The following is a 16684-nucleotide window of genomic DNA, read 5'->3' on the forward strand; positions in this document are numbered from 1 at the left end:
TAAGGATGACTCTGAGAGCTGCATTTTGAACCTTGTCGAGCTTAGCAAAAGCAGTGAAGGTAGCCGACTCATAGGGAGAGCTGGAATAATCCATCCTGGAGTGAATGAGATGGGTGTAAAGCATTCTAAGGACTGCTCTGTTGGTCCCCCAGTCAGTCGCCGAAACCGCCCTCAAAAGATTGAGACGCTCCAGAGAAGTCGAGATCAGCCCGTCGATGTGGGCCGCCTATGAGAGATTGTCGTTTATAGTAACCCCTAGATATCTGTATGACGTCACCCTCGACAGGATATTGCGTCCTAGCTGAAGTTGAAGAGCGTCCGGAATCTGTTTGACCTTGGATAGAACCATGTATTTGCATTTCAGCGGCTGGAAGTTTAGACCCCATCTTACGCCATGGGACGAAACATTGTCCAGGGTGACCTGCATGGTCGTATATAGACGCTCAAAGTTGGATATCCAGGCAGGGCCGTGCAGAGGGGGGGGGCAGGGGGTGCAAAATCCCCGGGGCCCGGGTGAAAAGGGCCCACGAGGGGGGCCCGTAGCTGTAGGGCCCATCGAAGAAGCTCAAGGGGGGGGGGGTGCAAATCAAGATAACTTGGGATAAGTTTTCAGGGCTCAAGGGGGGGGGTGCAAATCGAAGGGGCCCGCGAGTAAGTTTGCCCCGGGCCTCAGGATACCTCTGCACGGCCCTGTATCCAGGCAGTGATATCATTTGCGTGTTCACCTTGGTCGACCGCCCTGGGACATAGCAAGGGAATGCCATCCAGCATGATGATGAAGAGGAGGGGACTTACCGAGCTTAACCGTTGACTCGCACTTGGGAGGTACGATCTGTCAAGAAGCTTTCCACCCAGCTGAGAAGGTTACCCAATGGCATCTTATAAACAATGTTGGTTGGTTGCTAAGGCGCACTGTGCCGCCGTAGTCAACCGGAAAGCATTATACGTCACCCGCCGACCCTTCCGGACCCCGATCGGTCTTGTAGAAACTTAGAAATGCTGTGCGGAACATCGGAGTAGTATTTTTGATAATAAGGTTAGAAATGTTGTCCACGCCCAGAGCCGTATTGCGTAACCCGGAGATGACGCGATATAGTTCCTCTGCCGAGAATGGGACATTGTACCTGGTGGTAGGTCGCGCGAGTAATGGTTCAGGGACATACACTGGTGGGGGATGTATGTCAGCGCCAGCTGAGGATGCCAAACACTCCACAACCTTTTTCTGGTCAGCGAGTATTACAGCACCACTATGGAGCGTGAGGAGCTTCCTGGGGCAGATCCCTGTTTTGCACCACCTAACCTGCTTCCAAACTTGAGGCAGGGGCGTGTGTGCATGTAGCCTGTCGCAATAGGCCCTCCAACTAGCACGCTTCTTGTCACTAATCAGTCGATTATAGACAGCCTTCTCCCTTATGTAAGCAACCTGGTCCAACAGGAGTCCCGACCGCTGACGGACTTCCTTGGCCTTGTTAGAACAGCGTTCATCCCGCCATGGAGGCTGACGAGGAGACGAGTGCCCCCTGCCCTTTTTGAAAGGAATCGTGGCCGGAGAATATTTTCCGCAGAGTATACCGATAGCGGAGCGTCCCCCAGTGTGTCATCCAAAAGGATTCTAAAACGTTTCCTGTCCGCCGCTGGATAGTGGCAATGCATACCACTTGCCGTAGAACGTGTAGTGTGTGCTGGGCATACGAGGGAAAACCTCCGGAGGTTTGCCCATGTATGATGCTGGGTCACCTTTATAAATAGGGAGATGATCATTTGTTCCTCGGTTTAAGACTGTCCAGGGGAGGGAGATAGCCAATTTGGAGCTTACGAAAGTCAGATCGAGGGCAGCCTCTGGGCCCCGAGTTGGGTCTCCAGTGTTGAGGACGACCTGGGCTTCTAGCCAACTCTGGATGAGCCGGCCTTGCTGATCCGTATGACTACTACCCCAGAGTGGGTTGAAATCGCCTAGGATAATGGCTGGTGTGTCAACTCCTAGGAGAAGATCGTCGAAAAATTGTCTGGAGGCTACACCACCCGGGTCATAGATGTTAAAAAGCGTAATCCATACAGTGGTAAAGCGGATCTTAATAGCCAGCACTTCCATCCCGACACATCCTGGGGAAGGAAGCTGTACCGTCGGAAGAGAACCAGCAACCAGAATCGCAACGCCACCCCTGGCGCCTTTCGCCGGGGGTGGGAGAGAAACGCAGTCCACGCGGAACACATCATAAAATCCAAAGTTAACGTTAAAATTTAACTTCATTTTTCATTAATAGATGGCACCGCGGTCTCCACTCAAGTCGCTTTTTTTTCGAAGAATCGGATAGATTCATGTCCATCTCTAATAACAGGGGTCTTTTCAAGTTTTCATAATACAGGTGACAATGATAGAGCCAACAGTTGCTGTAAGTGTGACCGAGGCTTATGACTGTGATTCCTTTAATCAATATTAGATTCCGTGCTTAATCTTAGATTTCGTTATTCGGACGAGATTCCGTGTTTAATCTTAGATTCCGTGATTCATCGCTTCGAGTAGGATTCCAAGATTCCGAATATTCCCAAGATTCCTGATTAGATTCTTGAGATTCGGAATCACGGAATCAAGGTCCGTACGAGATTCCTCGAAGTGACGGACCCCTCGGGGATAATAGACGGTTTCATGGTCGCTGAAGAGCTGGAACTATTAAGCTCCTTAATTCCTGAAACGATCTCCAAGGACCCCATTAAGATTTGAAATTCTGAAATAAAAATGAGCGATTTAGCGACTTTCCTAACACTTACATAACACTTTAGCTGCACCGACTGCTTGAAGAATGTCCCATGGGACTATTTGGAGCAGTAAGTTTCTTGCACTGTGTCCATTCTTTACGGGTGACAATAAATGGAACTGCCATTCCTGTTATTCATTTTTTTACTATGCAGTAACCGAATCGTACACTTTTTGATTATTAGTTAGAAAACTGCACTTTTTTAACAAGTTGGCAAGCCAAAATATAGCTCTCCTCGGAAGAGTTTCTAATTTTCAGTGAGGTGTACAATGTATCCGTGGTTCTGTGGTAGAATGCTCACCTGACGTGCAGGAGGGCTCAGGTACGAATCCCGCCCGGTACTAACGCAACTTGAAAAATATTTATAATACACCCAATGACAACAAAAAACGGGCCCTTTTGGAAAAACCTACGTACGCAGCGATTACCCTTTGCCCCGAAAATGCGAACGCGTTCGCAGGCCTGACAGACAGACCCACAGACAGACACGGTGATTGTATAACCCCTCCTAGGGTACAAAGTCCCCTCGGAGAGGTAAAAAGTGGAGGGTAAGTTCGTAAATCGAGTGTTGCTCCGAAGTCAGTGACAGAACAATGGAAATCAGAGGAAATTGGAAGAAAATGGAGGCGATCAACCAGGAAGGGTTCCTAATTATATTATCATTATTTGTATTATTTTGAAAGATCAGATGCAGAATATTTGGAAGTTATTCATTTTAAAATTGGCGAATCTTTGGAAAAATGAAGTTAATAACTCTTCGTATGAAGTAAGACGTATACAGTTTAATTAGTCCTCTCAGAGTCAGATCAATCAACTTGACGTCTCAAATACAAATAAATATATACGGCTGGGAGGTATCGTTATGGCTTATATAGACAGGTTAGAACTCGATGTACATTCGTACGTACTATAAAGAAGGGGGACCGTTACGTACAGCTGACCTTTATCCCCATGGGAATTATAGCTTCCCAAGCGCCACCTTGATTGTGAAAAAAGTACTAATTATTATTATTATTTAATACTTTTTGTATTATTTAATTTAATTATAACTAAAGCAAAAATTTCGGTTTTAAAATACTATTTTCGTACTTTAAAAATAATATTTTAACTACCAATAATTAAAATTGGAATACAGGCGGCGCTACTAACGGGCATCTACTCCTAAAGCGCGAAAAATGTTTACCACGGCTTAGCCGTGTGTTTACTAATCATGAGAAATGGCTAAGCCTAGGCTAAATTAAGAAATATATGATTAAAGCCTAAGTCACATGCCTGGTCCCTAATTTTTAAAAACTGGTTTATTTATTAAACAATTTGAAGATGTAACATAATAATTTACCTCCACACTGCTATTTAAATTATCTTCAGAAACTAAAATAAACATCCGCTAATTCACGAGTCACGACTCCATATTCCATTAAAACAAAAAAACTCTAAAAAAAATCCAACATCTCATCGATAGATGGCGCGTTGAACGCCATAATTCCCCTGGGCCGCGGGCTGGTAGTTCGTAATGGTCCCCCACATATCGCTTTTGAATTCTAACCTGTGTAAATAAGCAGTGGTAACGTGACCGGAAGGTAGTTGATAAAGCCTGCGCCTGCTGGTTGACGGGTCGTGCCCTTAGGCCCCTTAGGCCCAAAGGCACCCCTCTCATTGTCAATATTCACCTGACCCTAAAATACCTTTCATTTCTACAGCACAACCGAATCGTACCCGTATTGAATTCCTTTCAGCGGCAAATATTACTGTATGTCCTGATATAGCGTCCATTATCGAGAGCTTATCAACTACATTGGGAAATTTTTTGGTCTAATTCGCGGGTTTCGAATCCAGAATTCCAATACGTCATTCACACTAAAACTATACTAGATCCCCTACGGTAGATATAATATTTGATTAATACATATAAGAATATAAGATTATTTAAAAGGGTAGTTCCATGAAATAGTTGTACAGTCTGCAGCGTGAAATATTAAATTATCTAAGAACCGTGAAAATATTATATTTATTTATTTTGATGCTGAATGGGGATCTAATACCAAACTTACGGTGTTAGTGACATCTAGTTAGAGCTCCTCTATTTATTCCATTGGTTATCTTTTCTATAAGTATTTAATCAATTGCTAATATTGACGACAGGTGCTTTTAAAACGAAAAACACGTTTAGAGAACCTGTTCTAAGATCAGTGAAACTTTGGTTTACAGTTTTTACATCAAACATAGAACGCGCTTTTTATACTTTGGGAGAGTAACTATGTATTTCCATCCAGTCACAATGGTTTAATTTAGAAAGTATTAATAAAAGCTTTGCAATCGCACCCCTAAATGTTTGTGTCAAAATTTTTATAGAGGAAACCGGAAACCCGCATAGGTAAACGTGTTTTTCCTGCAAAAAAATTGTAGGAACTTAAACGTAGCAAATTTAGATAAACAGGTGTTGACCGTGTTGTTCAATTGATAAAAAAAATTTCAACTTGGGGGTACCTTACCTAAAATTGCCTACCTGTGTTTTGCGTCGTTGAATTTAAAGAATGTATCGGATCATCTTTATAATCATGGAGAAAATATGACGAATATTGTTTTATGACAATTTTAAGACCAGGTGTTTACGCCTTGTCCGTCAGCCCTCGAATTGTCCGACTCGCGCGTTAAAAATAGTTTTACAGCATGACTCATTATTTTTCTTCAAGCTTAATTAGCCTTTTTAGTTTACGAGAAGCTCAATAACTGCTGGATTTTCGTTTGCTAAGCATTTTATAAAAGATAACTCTGTTTCACCATTGACCATATTAATCATTCAGAACAAGTCTAAGTTTTCTTAAGTGCTAGGAACACCCAAAACCTATTTGATGAAGCAGCCAACGCTTATTGAAAATTGAGACGCTTTCTTAAAGTAACGTTTACTTTGGCCAAATGGTGATAAACTAAAGAATTTGAATATTATAAACCACCCCTATGGAAGTAATTACTCTCGAATTTGACACCTAAACGTGTCTTCGCTATTATTTATCGCCATCAGCCCATCACACTAGCCTGTCCGAAGGGACTAGGTTGTGAAGAGTTTCCTCTTACGCAACCACTTCTCGACAGACTATTCTAACTGAAATCGTTCAGTGTCATACATTGCTGTTTTATATGATACTTATGGTAGTGTTAAAATGCTTTTACTAATATAAGTAGGATTCACAGAAAGAAATGGACTGTTTCAATAAGAACAACTTTAATATTCTGGGAAATAAGTTAAATTTTAACAAAAAACTGTACAAGTTAAGCGAATTACTGTTATTTGTTTTTGTATCTCTCCAAGTTACATTTTCGGCCGAACTTGCAACGAACTTTTAAAATAAGCACTAGCTTTTTTGTAGATTAATAGTTCGCGCATATCATGGCTAAGAGGTCTTAGGTTAATTACTTTCCACGTGCGAAACGTGATAACATTCGGCCATGTGTTATATCACCGGCTAAGATGCCAAGAATTTAAATCATAATCAAATGGACGGCATAAGGCTTGACACTGCGTGAAATCTCAATTGTCATATAATCAAACTGGATATACAGACAATATTTAGTCTTGCAGGTCAAAACTCAATATAAATCGGTTAGGTTTCATATATTTTCTCTTTAAATATCATATCATTGTTCGCAACGTGTTTCATTATTATTATTATTATTATTAGGTATTAGTATAACCGGTTGGATTTTTTATATAATTATTTTATTTTATTTTTTTTTGCAAAATATGGCGTCAGTAAAATTAATTATTTCAGCTATTTGGTATTACATCGCGTCTCATTTTTGCTTAAATTTTTATTCGCATTTCTCTCATCATTCTTTAAAATCTAATACAGAGCGAGTGCATTTGAATTTCACCGTCGTGGGGTGAAACGCGAGGATTCACATATTTTACGAAAATGTTTTTGGCATTTAGGTATTACAAGTATTGTCTCTCAATTTTAATATGGTACACGACTAAAGGTTCCCTTATTTTGTTAGTATTTGTTTTTTTTTTAATTACATTCTTATACATTACCGTAACTTTTTCGTTAGATATATTTACAATATTATTTATAGCCTGATTGTTAAGATGTATTCGTTAAGGCAATATTAACATTATCTATAAAATGAACGGTAAATTTAAATCATACGAATATCTATGAACCATGTTTTAACGATGATTTTATACAAAATAAGTATCGATTTTTTTTAGGTTCCAAATGTTTTTATTTTTTTGGAACTGCTTTTACAAAATCTATTGCTTCGTGGAATAAGGGTAGGGCGAAAATTAGTCGATTAGGTGTTTTCTATGAATAAATATTTTATTAGTAAGTGTCAATCTTGGAATGTGAAAAAGGGTTTAATTTAAATTGATTGCACTAACGCTCTATCAACTGAACTCTAAAGAAAATTAAAAAGTTAGCACTCTTCTATACCGTCAGTGACTTTCAACATTTCAAAAAAAATTGATAAAAAATATAAGTAATTAGAACGTAAAAATTTCCACGTGTACGTTTCAGGACAATCACAATATTTAAAGCTTCAGCGATGTGTGCCTATGAACAGTTATTGAAAATTTGCTTTGGAAATGCGGTTTAAACATTTTGCCTACACTTGATAATTTTTACGCATTTAAGTTTTAGAAAGAATATTCGTTAAAGGAGCGTTTTTCGTAGGTTTCTAACATTCAAATATTTTTAACGAAAAATGGATGAGAGGTAAAAATGATAAACGCTTGACTGAATTTTCTGAAAGGTTTTAGAAAATTTTATTTAGCCTTCGAGCACCGTGTTAGCACAATTTTATTTTAAATTATGGGCCATTTTCCCCGTGTAGATTGAAACGCAATTCGCCCACCCTATAGGATTTGACAGTATAATATTAGAAGGTCTTGAAGAACCAAAGAAAAAAGTTCAATATATCACCCATCGCGCCATCTCTCGTGAACTGTATTTACAAGGAACGAAATTATACAGCGTTATGTGAAGGAACGAAGTAACCGAGTTCCCTATTTATTAATTCATGGTTGTAAAGGCTTTTAGATATTAGAAATATCACAATGAGTTGAATAAAAGTCATTTGGTTTTTTTTTATACATAGCAACGATTTTTTTCCTGCCGTCATTTTCAGTTTCAGCTAGTCTTCAGCAATTATACGAAACCTATAAATACTCTATGTAGCGCCTATGCCATTTCAGGCTATAATTACTATTTCCCCCTATTTGTTTTGATTAAATTTAGTTAAAAAAACTTAGTATAGCACCCACAGTTTACTTGAAATTCATCTCGCTCAACTAAAACACCGCGCTTGAGTTTATTTTTTTTACTTAAATGAACTTACGGTGCTAGCCAAAGGCCTTAGGCACCCAATCAGCGCCTCACTCCTTTTTTATATGAAAATGAACTCATGGTGTTAGCCTTAGACACCAACGCATTTTTTTCTGCCGGCATCGGCGCTATTGTAATACAATAATTGTAAATTATGATTACGTAAACGCGGGATTACTTTTTAGTCGATTAAGACGAAATCTGACGAATTTGTTAACTACGGGATCATGTCTATTCAGCGAAATTGACGTCATTTTTGTACAACCCTATTCATATATTTTAATACAATTGATGGTATTTTTTCTGTCGTCCAATGTGCTTGGCACCGGAATATGGCGGTGAACTAAGCTCATTGATTTACAAATCAAGATAAGTACGGTTAACTTACTGGCTCGTTTATTATTATTATTTATTATTATTATTATAATTATTATGTACAGGCTGAACGTATAGTCTCATCCACTACGAAGAATGACGTCTACTTTAGAAGAACTTTTCGGATCTTAATTAGAGCTAAAGAATAATTCGCGAAAGACAATTGGTTTTTAAACATTGGTTTTGTTTTCATAGTTATAGAAATTCTATTTCGTCGGCTGAGTATTCATTCATTTTTTTGCTTATATTCTGAGTTTACTGACACTTTTTTTTCTTTAATAAAAATCGGATTTGTTAAAAAGTACGAAGGAATATAATGCATAGAGAATTATGATGAATATTATTTTATAATACAAAACACACCTTAGTTTTTATTTGGAAATACATTCGGTATAAGTACGTAGTACGTTTCTGCTCACTGGGCGCAATTATGTCTTCCACTATTTTGTTTTTGTCAAATTTGGACTTTAGAAAACTACGGTAATCTTTTTGGGCTTTTAATGAAGAGCCGGTATCGAACAACGATTAGGTTTTCGCCAGTGATCGAGTGCTTGTAACCGAAAATTACGTTCTTGGATCTATCGAAACAAAATATTGATTTCTATGCGTTGAACTACAGCGATAGCTTACTAGCTTGAACGAAAAGGCAACATCGAGAACTTATTGCAGATTACTGGGAATTTACGAGTCGATCCGTGTTCAATACACGTGGGCGGAGCTTATATTGGAAATATTATCACTATCTGTAGGATTATATTAGTATTCATTTTTTATTGAGACAATAATTGAGAAGTTATCCACTATCTGACTATTTATAATTAATTCAACATTTTAATGGTTAAATTGAGCTTTAATTTAATTTGAACATAACTAAGTTCAAAGTTTATGTGATTAAATATCGAAGACAAAAATAAATTAACACCTGATGATCAATCAGATGATGCTACCGAACGGCAGCGAAACTAGTTGTGGCCAACATTTTTAATCAAATGTTTTAAAGTTTTACTATGCAAAAGTGGTTTGTTTTTATTTTTATTTAGTATTTTAATGCATGGGGTTAGTAACACCCTGGTAACAAAAATAAATTGTTCCTAAGATCGATACTAGATGGCGTTATAAAATTTCGAAAGGGAAAAGTCGTTTGAGGGAAGGACTTAGGGAATGACATGAAAATTCTCGGTATTCCTAAATAAGTTCTTTATGACAGATTTTGGCGTGGGGTTTCATTGTGGAACAAAAGCACGCTAAAGTGAAAGGCTTTTTGAGACGTTTTACATCACCCGATGAGCACCGCATCGAATCTCTCAAAAGTGTAACTAATATAATGTGGGGATCTACTTAAGGTCGACGCGTATCGTTATAAGAAAACTCGGTCTCGTCCGATTGCTGTCCAATGCGGAGTTAGGAATACAGGGTTGTATAAAGAGATGTAATCGTAAAGGTATCACGACAATTAGAAGTATACACAGCGAAGCTTGCCTCTAACCAGAAAATGTAACCGTACTTATCTTGGCAGAGTACACTTTTATATAATTAGATTTAGGGGGGTATATCCTAACAACGACGAAGGCTGGAAGAAAGGAAAGTAACCTCTTAAACTGTCCATTTCAAGGCGACATCGAAATAATCGATGCAAAGAGGAATTATTACACACATACCGGTCTAACCGCCCAACGCGGGGAGATACAATAGAGATAGAGAGAGCGTACCAGAAACGAGTTTTTTAAAACGATAATTAAAACTAAAACTGACTCTTCGAGTACTTGGTTTGAGCAATGTGACGTTATTGGAACTTTGTGTGCTTTTCCGACTGTCTTGGGCTTTGTATGAAAAAAGATTATTTACTCTAGGCGTGCGGGGAAAGTTCTACACCGTTTGCGGGGAAATTCTACACCGTCTACGGCGGAACTATCTGAAGCCTTGGTTACGTCGAATTTAGTGTCGAAGCCAAATCGTTGTCCTCTACAGCGCTTTAATCTCGCGATGTCGAATTGACTGATTAAAATACTGTTTTTTTAACAATTTAAACAGAGCCAGTGGGAAGAAACGTACTATATATTTCATTTCGTGCAACGGTAAATTGCATACTTTGGTGTCACAACCTGTAATTTGCATGGCTCAATTTAGTGGCGTAAATATTTCAACTGATTCAATTTGAATGCGCCAGACGCGATTTGAGCATTTTCCACTCTCTATTTTCTCGGATTTATTAATCTATTTATAATAACTCGGCTTGTCTCGTACTGTTCTAATATATTTATATATATATATAATATATAATATATATCAAGGCTGAGCCAGATCCTACTCGTAAAATCGATAGTCTTCGTATAATTTATAATAAAAATAATTCGAATTGGCCTTATACGTTATACAACGGTGTTACTATTACGTAGCCCATTGTAGTTCGCAAACTAAGCACGACAAACCTCGACGGTGAAATCCGTGGAACAAGGATTTTTCTCTCTTGGAAGCAAAATATTATCTAAGCATTCTCCGGAGATTGGCGATGTTTACAACGCCATTTCTCTAACGATGAATTTAATTTCGTATTACAAAATACGGCCGTTTATTCGCTATGTATCCTTCTCTTGTTCCTCGATTTCACTTTCTAGCATTTCTCTCATGGCCGAATCGGTCGGGGATGTCCTGGGCGTCAAGACGGTCTTGCCGCTCTTCGACTTGGAGCTTTTCTTCTTGACGAGAGCGCCTTTCTCCGGAGGCACGGAATAGTCACGTTTGTAGGCTGCTTTGCTGCACGTGTGCTGCTTCGTCGAGTGTTCGCCGGCCCGCGTCGGCTTCGGAGAATGCGACAAATTCGCGATGTCGCCGCTAATCGCTAACGTAGGACCGCCGCCACCGCCTGGAGACTGTAACGAGCTAGATACGCTTCTACTAGCTACTAACGAAGACGAGCAAGACGTACTTAGGCACTGTTTGTGATGATTTAATAGTTCCATTATGTGGTCATCGACTTTCGTAACTTTATTACTAAGCCTTTGTATTTCTAATTTTAAGTCTACGCGAATATCCATTAAGTTAGCTACAATTTGTTGATAGTCCTGGTTGGACATACCACGGTTACTTAACACGTCGGGCATGAAGGTATCTGTTTCAGACCGCTGCAACTGCGGTTGGCGATGTTGGAAATGGGGAGGCTGCGCGTGATGTTGCTGCTGCTGCGGCGTTTCGGAGTCGTCCGATTTCCGGTCCGACGGTGTGAGTTCCTTCGAACTGTCCGTTTTCGTTGACTCCGGTTCGACCACCTCGTCGATAGTCTCGTGTTTGCTAATCATGCGTGACCATTTGCCGCCGAAGCTTTTCCCGCCGCCTCCGGAGCCGCCGTTGCCCGCACCACCCGAGCCGACGCCGGAACCAGAACCGCCGCCCGTTAAAGTCAATCGAGTCTCTTTCCCTGGCTGAGGAAGGGGGTCTGATTTATTGGGGGTCTCCGTTCTCTTAGTTAAAACCAAATGATCCGCAGCCTTGGCTTTCAGTTCTTGCGTGGCTGGCGTACCCGTCGCCGGCGTGGTCGCCGATGTTGTTGTGGCGGTTCCTCCCTCGTCCAAGCTGCCGCCGCCACCACCGCCGCCTTTGAACGCTCCCCAGCGAGACACTTTCCCGTTCCTCGCGTTATTCGTGGCCGTGGAAGAATTATTGTTGTTATTTTTCGCTGTTTCGGAGAGATGCACCACGGTGCCAGGCCTAGAGTTCGATTCGTTCGTGTTTTCGGAAAGGGCGGAAGACGTTCTCTCTCCTTTCTCGACGTCTTGCTGGGAAGGCAGAATTTGATTGCTGTTCACTCCTTTCTCGTGGCCGTTCTTCCTGAACTTGGAGAATATCTTACGAACGAGATGATCCTGAGAGATATCTTGCAACGGTTCGTTCTTCCTCCTTTCCGCCAGCTCCTTTTCTCTTTTCATGTCCGACACTTTTCTGAATATTAACTGGAAAAAAGCAGATTGAAATCAGAGACCTATCAAGTCCCCGCCAAGTATGTATGAAGAGGTCGTTGTACTCTGAACCTTTGGCCTTGAAGGGCAACAAAAGTGGCGTTGGGAACACTAAGAGTCAGAATCTGCTCAAACTGAATGGTGGCACTGAAGCGGATACCTCTATACGCCAGCCCCACAGGTGAAATACCTTAGAACTAGATCTCAATTTCTACAGTGTCACGGTGCCGTTTTATCATTTTCTGGCACGTAGTTTTATCAACTTTTGTTGCTCTTTAATAGTCCATAATAATTCGGGAACTATACACTCTTTTTGGCGCCTTTATTTTACCCCTCTTAATGACTCCCGCTCATCGGCCATTGCCTCTGCCCCCAGCGGGGAGTCTAGCATCAACTCTTTGGGTACCCGTAATGGAGGATGGGGCTGAAAGGGGAGAACCAAATATGGACGCGCCTAGGAAAATACGGCGAAAAAGAGTGCATATGCTGAAGGTCATATGTGTCAATTCTAGATTGGGGGCTACAAATTTAATTACATCTATTTAAGGTACCCTCAGATAAGCTCATTTCGTCAGTAAAATAGACTTTAGTGCAACTCATGAAAATGTCTAAATGCGAACGTCTACGTCTGTCTCGGACCTTTCGTTCCCAATTATTTTTAAGCAAAACGGTTTTCACTTTTTAACGCCTGGTGGATTCCCTAAACCTATGCTTTTTTGGGATTCATTCGTCGCGTCGTCTGCTTTTCAAATGATGATAAAATTAGCAAATAAGTAGATTAGTCCATTATGAAAAGGGATAATAAAGCTAAACCCTAAACAAATTTGAAGAAATTTAAAAACTTACTAATAGCTCGTACCGATAGGTCTTCGAGCAAACAAAAAGACGCGAAACTCGGACCAAATAGATCTTCGAGTGGAAAATTGAATAAAATTAAATAAAATAGCCAGAAATTCCAACGGTAGACCGGTTTCGTCCTATTTGGGACTCGTCAGTACCGTGCGGGAAATCTGGCTTGCGACTATAACACCGAATTTGTTTAGGGTTTAGCTTTATTATCCCTTTTCATAATGGACTAATCTACTTGCTCGCTAATTTTATCATCCTTTACCATGCAGTCTATAGGTGGTTCCTTTTAACTTAACATTGCTTTTCAAATGCCGGGCTTTTCAAGTTCTTTGAAAATAGCATAGCCGTTCGCGTTTAATTATTTCATTGAGTTGCGGAAACTGTATAATTTTGAAACAAGCCAATCGGACATTCCATTTTGGTAGTTCAATACGTACCCTGTGCCTGAGGTTATACGTTAGTAGTAGATTCCGAGCAAAGGAGTTTGCAAAGGCATGATAAAAATTTAGCACCTCCAGAAGCTTGTCTCTTTTGATTGAATGCAAATCGCAGTAGGTCAACGCTCTTACATTGGCACACGCCTGACCAATGGTTGGCTCCTTCCAAAAAGCGTCACCGAAAACGTCACCTTTACCTGGACAGACAAAGAATAAAAGTCACCAAGAGTTCGGATAAGTTTGGCAGGCGCGTATATGCATTTAAAGGCAATATACGTTACTTGGACTGATGCTTATCAAACCCCTAATTAACTAATTTGAAACCGATTTCTGTCATCGTGGGAGCAAAACAGGTTGACAATGCCAAGTTCATACCTTTTCATGCGCCAATCAGCGCCATGGTTAGCGAAGTAACACGAAGGTATAGTTATGATGAATAAATCGTTTGCTAACCAGCTTTCATGATAAAGCAGGATACACGTAGGAAAAAAAGTGATTGTACCTAGTAGAACAGGGGTGGACAATTTTTTACATAGATCACGTTTTTTGAAGGTCGAGATCACCATTCTCAAGGTCAATATGGAATTGTTTACAGTAGTTATTTTTAATTATAAGATATGAGTATATTTTCGATATAAAAATTTTGAAGGTCCCGAGCTTATTTAAAACTCAATATTGAATTAAAGCCCGTGCACTCAAAAGCCAGTTGATGGGCTAAAGCGGTTAAGTACTACGTTTAAAACTATCTGTTTAAAATAGTTTGAACGCGAGTTTATTCAAAGTAGGTCACGCTAACCATGAAGTAAGCATGGACAGCGGTCCTATGGGCTACTTATGATATCTGTAGTGTCGTCCAATCACATTGTTCATGTATCCTGGCTTACCGCAAAAAAATCACTAAAATGCTTCTTCCGTCCGAACCGGGCTTACAACAATTATCTTTGCACTCGTCTCGATGACAGGATGACCAAAATCGGGAAATAGTTAGTTAGAATTGGTCATGCGATCGCGTAGCCTTCGTAGCATCCAAGTCAAAACTTCTAAGCTGGCTTCGAAATAAAAAAATTAATAAAGGCGAGAGAATTGTACTTACCCAAAATCGCAACGACCTCATCGTCCTGTATGACTTCAAGGGAGCCGGCCACTACGAAAGAAAGCGTGTCTATGCTTTCGCCAGTGTGGTAGAGCAGATCACCGGGAGCACTGTGGTCCATGCTGAAGTACATCGCTAAGGCTCTGAGACAACCATCACTGGCCAGTCGGAAGGCTGGGTGTTCGTTGAAAACCTTCCGATTCAAATGGACGCAAATATCGGCCGTCATGTCTTTTGGGCAGTAGCTAAGCACCTGAAAGATATAACACATAAAATAGCTAATTATTGCAAAATAAATCGTTAGTTTTAACGTGTCAAGGATTCTTTAATTTTCCAATTCCCTAGTAAGATTTTGAAAAATTCTTCATTTCTAAGGCTTCTGGTAAGCTGGAGTATGAAGGGGCAAACGTTTGGCCAGATTTTAAGTACTTAGATATTTGTACGAAACCTTATACATTTATCTACTAAATTTTTAAACAACGAAATGTTTACAGTGAAATAAAGATATCTCATTGATAGTGTAATATTTATATTTAAATTATTGCTATATTTTGAAAAAAAATATTTTAACGTAGGTTACCTTAGCTATGCAAAGAAAATATATTACGTACTAACAAACAATTGGAAGTGTTGTCGTTTATGATTTGTTTAAATTGGCGAAGCTAACATTTTGACGTGAAACAAAGTCTATATTTCCTAAGAAATCTATCGCTTAAAATGTAAACAGAACAGGACGTAACCTTTTTTGGGTGTAAATTGGAAATCAAAAGTATGTTCTAAACGTTTTACACGAAATAAATAGTTCTAAGCTTAGGTTATAATAATATTTTCAAAAGAAATTCCAAATATTCTCCGAGCAAGACATTGGTCGTATAATCTAAAAATTTCAGTCCTTAAAAGGGCCACAAAGTCATTTGAATTTTGAGGGTGGGCCTACAGAAAGAATCACGTGTTTTCCGAAGTAGGAAGTTTTGCCGGAGTCACGTATCGGAAGGGGAGAGCTACGTGAAATTTAGCCCGAACGTTTCCAAAGATCCTGTGAGCCTTTAATATTTCTTAAATATAAAGAATAGTAGTTGTCGTACCTTTTTTGTATCAATGCCCTTGCTCATGGCCCACGTTGAGACAACGTAGTCCATAACTCTTTCACTCAGGGCTTTAGGCACCTCGTGGAGTTTCATAAATTCTCTAACGTTATTGAGCATGTCATGGTACCTGGCCGTTGCTGACGTCATCTGCTGAATGATAGTCGTCACGTGACCAAATATAGTGGCGTAAAGAAGTGCTATAAAACAAACCATTATCGTCACTTCGCATGAAAATTCATATAATGGGAACGTAAAGCAGGAAGGTGTTCGTTTTTTACGTTAGGAGAGCTGTTGATTAACATTTAGGGTTAAAGGTCTGTAGAGGCCTCTACTACTACCACGTTATGCGAAATTCATACTCGAGCACCTTTCTAGCGGGCGTTTAAAGACGATTCTACTAACCAACTCACCGCGTAAACTTGATGGGAATCTCTTTTGTTACCCTAAATGAGCTTAGATTTGGTTGAGAGTGAAATGACGATTTTAAATTAAATTATTGCCCGCTTGATTGCTACCACCAGTTTTCAAAACATGTTATAAAATATTTTGTACACTAATACACAATTTCACTTCAGTTTAAAAAAAAATAACTACGGGCATCACTGGGATTCGCTCTCGGTGGGTCGTTTCTTATATTCGGTCTGTCCCTCCCCTGGTTACCCGACCTTATGGAACTTGCGTCTTCGTCGCCCCTTGGAGCGTACCTTGTTTCTGGCGCTCGTGGATCATTTCCCAACTCCGGCGGTCTTGTTTCGCTTCAATAGGTCACCTACCCCTCTCTGCAGGACGTGTGCCGTCCTGGGAGATCT

General features: G+C 40.0%; 1 protein-coding gene across 1 annotated transcript in view; it reads right to left on the reverse strand.

The window, feature by feature from the left end:
• Nucleotides 1-9510: 9510 nt before the first annotated feature.
• Nucleotides 9511-16684, reverse strand: part of LOC149939895 (potassium voltage-gated channel protein eag-like) — a 95494-nt gene continuing 88320 nt past the window's right edge. Inside the window, exons 7-10 of the mRNA XM_090177889.1 lie at nucleotides 15873-16072; nucleotides 14788-15040; nucleotides 13695-13891; nucleotides 9511-12402 (exon numbers count right to left, since the gene is read on the reverse strand). Of these exons, the coding sequence (XP_090034015.1) occupies nucleotides 11032-12402; nucleotides 13695-13891; nucleotides 14788-15040; nucleotides 15873-16072 (2021 nt within the window). The 3' untranslated portion in view covers nucleotides 9511-11031. The remainder of the gene's footprint in view (nucleotides 12403-13694; nucleotides 13892-14787; nucleotides 15041-15872; nucleotides 16073-16684) is intronic.

Source organism: Leiobunum rupestre, chromosome 6 (genome assembly GCF_980474605.1).
Source record: "Leiobunum rupestre chromosome 6, qqLeiRupe1.1.hap1, whole genome shotgun sequence".
NCBI classification, from domain to species: domain Eukaryota; kingdom Metazoa; phylum Arthropoda; class Arachnida; order Opiliones; family Sclerosomatidae; genus Leiobunum; species Leiobunum rupestre.